The sequence below is a fragment of the Syzygium oleosum genome, unplaced genomic scaffold (assembly GCF_021117445.2).
Source record: "Syzygium oleosum isolate NSW1041296 unplaced genomic scaffold, Sole_v2.1 Sole_v2.14, whole genome shotgun sequence".
Taxonomy (NCBI): domain Eukaryota; kingdom Viridiplantae; phylum Streptophyta; class Magnoliopsida; order Myrtales; family Myrtaceae; genus Syzygium; species Syzygium oleosum.
Window position 1 is genome coordinate 5,580,453 of NW_026607498.1, and position 6,498 is coordinate 5,586,950.

The 6,498-nt window shown below is 41.2% G+C and overlaps 1 protein-coding gene across 1 annotated transcript; it reads right to left on the reverse strand.

Moving 5' to 3' along the window:
* Positions 1-1,370: 1,370 nt before the first annotated feature.
* LOC115691858 (disease resistance protein RPM1-like) lies at positions 1,371-5,610 on the reverse strand. The gene is made up of 3 exons (XM_030618592.2): positions 5,483-5,610; positions 5,216-5,382; positions 1,371-4,210 (listed from the first exon to the last, which is right to left on the reverse strand). Exons 1-3 carry the CDS (start codon positions 5,608-5,610, stop codon positions 1,371-1,373), a joined length of 3,135 nt encoding a protein of 1,044 aa, XP_030474452.2.
* Between the last annotated feature and the right edge of the window lie 888 nt (positions 5,611-6,498).

A 6,498-nucleotide genomic window follows, 5' to 3' on the forward strand; every position in this document is an offset into this window, starting at 1 on the left:
CAAGAACAAAGCTTGAACAACGTTCGGATTTTAATCAGTCTTTGATAGCAATTGTGTAAATGTGCAATGTGATAAATGAAAGGAGCTTTAAGGGATGAGAAAATTTACGCACAAGACATATAGTTATTCGACTTAGATCAAGCCTACATCCACTCTCCCACGCTGATAGCTTACTAGCTGGATTCCACTAGATGATCATGAAGAGATTACAAATTTTGAGTGATAATACTCTGTGAATGATAAGTCACTCTATCTCACTTAATCATATTTTCAGTATCTCTCTAGATCACAAATTTTAGCTCACGAAGGACAAGTAGTAAAGATTGGAGTATGCTCAGACTTTGGAACGATAGATTCTAGATATTGTCTCTCAATCTGCTCCTCGACATTTGGGCTCGTTTTATACTCCTCCACTTCCAATCTAGCTGTTCGGCAGTCTTCAGAGATCATCTTCCAATTTTCATCTTGGACATATTTGTACAAAGAGGATTGAGTAGCCTTTGAGTGATAAAGTCTGAATCCCGCTAAAAATACAACCAAAGTCTTAGTTTCCATAAGTAGAGTTTCTTCATTTGATAGGAAACTTGTCTCGAAGTTAATTGTCAATCAATTTTAGATATTTTGCATTATTAATTTCCCTTGCAAAATGTCCTTTGAGATTGAGTCAATCAAGACTTTTCATTTGTGAAATTCGGGCCAAATTACTATCCGTTGTGTATGTTCTGAGTTTGCGTCAAAGTCTACATATAGTTCAGTTCTACATAATTTGGTCTTGCATACAGGACTAATGTCAGGATGGGTTGTTCATTAAAGTATGAACCTTTCAATTCCATTTTAAAGTATGAAGTTCTTCATCTGCCGTATAAAGTCTGAACTTTATCTTTTGCAGTACAAAATCTGAACTTCTCCTTCTGCCATTCATAAAGTCTAAACTTCTTGAAGAAATAAGTTTGCCATCTTCAAAGTATAACTTCGCGAATTAAAATATTTCAAAACATTAATCATACTTACAAAACATTCATGGATAGTTTTGTTAGTTTCAAGATCTATTAGGAGGTTTTCCCAACAAGCTCTTGTTACATGTTTAAGGTTTTAGAGATCACACCACAGAGGGAGAGCGAGAGCAATCACAAAAAGACAACATCTTTACTAAGTGGCTTACTAAAACACTACATACGAGCTCTATTTATAGAGCATTGAGAGACAATTAAAACCCTGATTGCCTTCTAATAATTAACTCCAAACATTGCTAACATAGTATTGACAACTCCTGAATGTCATTTACAGAGAATCGCATTCACAGCTAACTTACTATACATTCACATTTACAATTCCCAAGTCACAAACATACGACTGACTCACTTATTCACTTATGTAGTTGGGAACTCATTGCTTCCCATGCTTGTGCCTTGGGCGGTAGCACCATCTCTCTGCACCGATCTGTCGATTAACTGGATGTCCCAACCCTCATCTCTCCTGTAGCCACAATATATGTCCGGAACATGTGCAACTTTATGAAAGTCATCATCTTGTCCACCTTGCACAAGCTTCTTGACAAGCTCATCTGGCATATCGAAAATCTCCAGCACTTTCAGCTTTCTCAGGTGTTCAATACCTGATGGAAGCTTCTCCAGTAACTTGCAACGTTGAATGATAAGCCTCTCAAGAAAAGGCATCGCTCCTTTCTCCACGTCTACGCACCTGAGTTCGTCGAAAAGATCAAGACCCAGAATCCTTAGTTTCTTAAAGGCTTTTGCTTTAAAGAACAATGAGCTTCCTTGGTAAACCTCACTCAACTCGAGATGCACAAGATTGGGCAGATTTTGGAGAGACACGAGGGGGTCATCCTTTAGGCGACTGCAACTCAGGTGCAATCTCATCAGGCTACTGAGAGAGGGTAGCCAGTGTGGTAATGCCCCCAAGCGTCCTCTCAAGTAGATTCTCTGAAGGAATGGGGGTGGACTAGAGAGGTGTTGCAGATCAATAATCTCATCGTTATCAACAGAATGTACAGCTAATGATCGAAGCCTGGTTAGTTTGGAGATTGACAAGCACAAATCCCTTCCATCTTCTTTCCTAAATTTCAGAATGGCCAACCTATCCAGTTGTGTCAACATTCCAAGCTCTCTCGTAACACTGCTGCTGCTCTCATCATCTGCCTCCATAAAGCAGAGCTTTTGAAGGTATTGCAAAGCCCCTATTCCTCTAAGGGCCTTAAAGCCAAATTTGACGGATGAATAGGATATATATTTGTAGCGATAAACGAGGAGATGACGAAGTCGTCGAAGTTTCAAGATCTCAACAGGCAATTCGGTGACTTTTGTGTGTTTAAGGTCTAGTGTCTCTAAGTTTTGAAGCTTCCCAATAGAACTTGGAACTGTACTCACCTCAGTGTGCCTGAAACTTAGATATCTCAGATAACACCAATCAGCAACTTGAGCCGGGAACCTTGTTAAAGGAGCCGCTTGCATATCCAAAACATTGAGCAGTTTCATATCACTAGCTAGAACCTTATTCATAAATGATCTCTCTATCCCAAACATATATAAAGAGCGAAGTTGAGACATAGACCAGTTCTGTTGCAGAGCTTGCAGGTTTTTCTGTAATGACAGGCGACGGACTTTGTCTGGCCATTCGCGATTTTCTTCTTTGGCAATTTCTGCAAACCCCTGATTAGTTGACTTTAAAGTGACAATCTCTCGCAGAAAATCATGGATGCAGCAATACTTGACTGTTCCGTCACTTCGTCTAGCAGCCACCTCTATCAGGCTTCTGTTCAACAGCTCCACGAAGTAGTCCTTAGCAGCTTCTTCGAGGGTCTTTCCTTCTTTCTTTTCAACAAATCCTTCGGCGATCCATAACCGAATGAGTCTCTTACGCTTAATGGGGCGACCCTCGGGAAATAAACTTAAGTGCAAGTAGCAGGATTTCAGGTAGTACGGCAGATCATTAAAGCTAAGCAAAAGAACTCTCTTCAAGTTTTTGAGTTGGTCATTACGGTCTATCTCTGTACCAAGACTGCGACGAACCAATTCCCATTCATCTATTCTGTGCTTATCTTTTGTAGCCAAAATACCACTGATAGCCACTATAGCAAGCGGCAGGCCTTCACACTTTCTTAAAATAAACTCACAGGTCTCCTCCAGATGGGAAGGGCATGAATTCCCGTGAAATGTCTCCATGCAGAAAAGCTTCCAAGACTGTTCTACTGGCAGAGGCTCCATCTTATAGACCTTCCCCTCGAAATCTCGGCAGGAGGTGTGTGCTAGATCATCATTCCGGGTTGTGATGATTATTCGGCTGCCGCACATGTTATTGGGCAGTGCATGTTTGACAGCATCCCATTCGTCTGTCCTCCATGTGTCATCTAGAACAACCAGATACCTCACTCCCTTTAGCAAGTCCTTGATTAACATCTTCAGCCAGTAGATATTCATGGTGTCCACACCGCGCGGAATCGGTTGTCTGAACACTCTCATAATTTGCTGACGCATGTTCTGGAGGAGCTCTCCTATATTTGGAGAGCCAGAGAAAGTGATCCAAGCACATACCATGAAATGTGTTTTGACCACTGGATCTTCATAAACTTCATTTACGAGAGTGGTTTTGCCCGATCCTCCCATCCCAACGACTGAGATAACTTGCGGCCTAGAAGTGCCCTCACCCAACCACGCAACTAGCTGCTTCTTCGGTTCTTCAATGCCCACAAGCTCATTTTTGTCTAAAAAGAAGGCATTACCTCGGTGTTCATGCCGTCTGTTGCCAGAGTAATTGGAGTCTGGTCCATGTTCAGCTTTACTAAACTTGTGGCGTAGCCTCTGGTGTCCATCACATAAGCTTTTCATTGTGGAGTTGATGTTCTGTATCTGCGAAATGGTTCGATATCGAGCTTTCATGTTCTTCACACTGCAAGAGATCCTACAGAAGAGACCGGCAAACCCAACCCCATGATCATGCACCGAGAGAAGTTTGAACTCGTCAAGAGCATCTTCAGTAACATATGCAATCTCTCTTAGCTGCTTTACCCATGCTTTCACTTCCTCATCGCTCTCTTCCAGGGAATCTGCGACCCTCAGGCATGCCCTTATGCACTCCAATTGTCCTCTCACTGAACTAACTTCTTCCTCAGCACCTCTGAAGAATTGCACTTCATTGTCCAAAAAATTTGTGAGCTTCCCAATGAGGAAGTTTACGCAGCTTCTGCCATGCTCTAATTGTGCATGTGCAGATGTGCAGAAGTTGTAAATTGGGATAATGACACAAGTAGTCCCTGAACTTTGACTTAATGTGCAATTTGATCCCTGAACTTTTAATTTGTTCAATGTAGTCCCTAAACTTTAACATAATGTTCAATTTGGTCCCTGAACTTTTAATTTGTTCAATGTGATCCCTAAACTTTTAATATGTGTTCAATTTAGTACCTGAACTATATGAAATGTTTGTTGACACCTAAATTTCAGCGCATCATTTAGTGATTAATTGCATAGAAAATTAGGGATTAAATTTTAATCCCTGAACAAAAATATTACAAATCGTATAGCATAAAGTTTAGGTTCATATAGATTAACTGCATTTCGCATCGGATCGGCGATGGTAAGCGAGCTTAAAATTCATCACGTAAATCGAGCTCAGGCATCGAACGAGACTCGGCTCACTCGGAAAGCATGGGCCGAAAATCACACACAAAAGGGCTTGGTTGTCTTAATTTGAGCTTAAATTAGCCCATTATGCTTAATTAAAAAAAGCCCAAATTAATTCAGCCCACTTAGAATTAAATTAAAGCCTAAACCTAAGCCCATTAGGATTTGAAAGCCCGGCTAATTGACCTAGGTTTACATTATAAATATATGTTTATGTCTCATAATCGAGGGGGGGCTTTTCAGAATTTTTCGATTCAGAATTCTTGGGAGAACACAGAACACACGTCCAGAAATGAGAGGAAGTGTCCTGAAATTTTTTCCAGAAATAGTGAGGTGGTCTTCCTCCCTTTCGGTTTGCTCTGAGGTTGTTCACTGCTGGCGCTGCCCCACACTGTCGAGCACCTCCAGTTGACCGAAAAGCATCTTGATGAATCCTCACGCTGTCAACGTTTTTCGCTGCTGACCCGTGCCTCACCAGTCCAGCAATTTCACGGCCACCGAAGGTCTTGCAACCTCAGTTTCCAGCGAGGTCCATTGTTCTTCAGCCTCGAAGGTCCCTGCACAACACGTTGCACCAGCCTTCTGACGACGCTGCTCCAAGCCCTCCGCCGCTGCTGCTTCCCTACCACAACGACCTGTTGTCCAAGAGTGAGGTGACAACGCGATCAGCCCCTTCCAGCCAGCCACCACGACGACTTTGCTGTTATTTGCCGAGTTCTGCACCGCACGAAGACCTGCTGCCCTGTCAAGCAAGTGATCTGTGACGACAACCAAACTGGTTCCAGCTGTGATCGTGTCAAGCACTGCCACGAGTCCTCGTCGTGCCAGCCTAAACCGAGAACCAGTCCAAGCCGTGGAGGTCCCCAACTAAACACCATCCTTCTGTCCGTGAGCAACACCGACGAGACACCACCGCTGTTGCTCTCGACGCCGTGCCATCGCTCGTGCACCGCCGCTCGTGCACCGCCATTGTTCCCGACGTCGCACCGCCGCTCCCGACGCACCGCCGATCCGCAATCCCGATCCGCTACAGATTCAAATTAGGAAAGAAATCTGCAAATCAGGTAATTATCATATCCCAATTTGATTCGAATATTTGGTTGTCTAATTTGTGCTTATTGATATCTAATTTTGCATACTTAGATAATAGGCAATATTTCAATTAGGATTTATTTCCTTTTTTTTTGAAATCTTGGATATCTGATCTTATCAAATTTGGATAGAATTTGGAATTTTCAAAATCCTTTGAATATATCCAAGATATTTGAGATATCTAAATTTTTTCAAGATGTGATCGATTAGGAAAATTTCCTAATCCGCAACCGCAAACGTGAAAATAAATCTATCTATCAGGCTTTAGATAGAGTTATTTCCATAGCGGGTATTTCGAATTTTAGGATCGATCTGTCAGGCTTCAGATCGAAACTTAATTCGAAAGATTTAGCGGTTATATTTTTTTACTTGATTTTAATTTCGAATTTTGATAAAAAAAAATGCCAAAAAGATTACTCTAGAATAGGTTAATTTCTTTAGTTTAAAATTGCATGTTTAGATAATTGGCATTTTTTATTCCGAATTTCAGTAAAGAAAAAATACAAAAAAAAATAATATGCCCGTCATTAGAAATAGATCACGTCATCGCATGACATATAGTTTGCATGTTAGGTTGCATTAATCACATGTCAATTTTTGCACGTCATTACATATAGGTTAGCTTTCATTTAAATAAATAAAAAATCAAAAAAGAAAATTTCTGCACCTTTGAACTCTAAGTCAGGATTTATCAAAATTGTCAAATTAAGTATTTTTCTTGAAATTGGTACCGAAAGGGCGTTAGGGAATCTAGCGTAACCAAGTC

Coding starts and splice junctions, on each gene's coding strand:
- LOC115691858 (XM_030618592.2), bottom strand. CDS start 5,610: ATGGCGGTGCACGAGCGGCGGTGCACGAGCGATGGCACGGCGTCGAGA. Junction 5,383..5,482: donor GACCTCCACGGCTTGGACTG/GTTCTCGGTTTA, acceptor CTTGCTTGACAG/GGCAGCAGGTCTTCGTGCGG. Junction 4,211..5,215: donor GCAGCGTCGTCAGAAGGCTG/GTGCAACGTGTT, acceptor ATGCACAATTAG/AGCATGGCAGAAGCTGCGTA.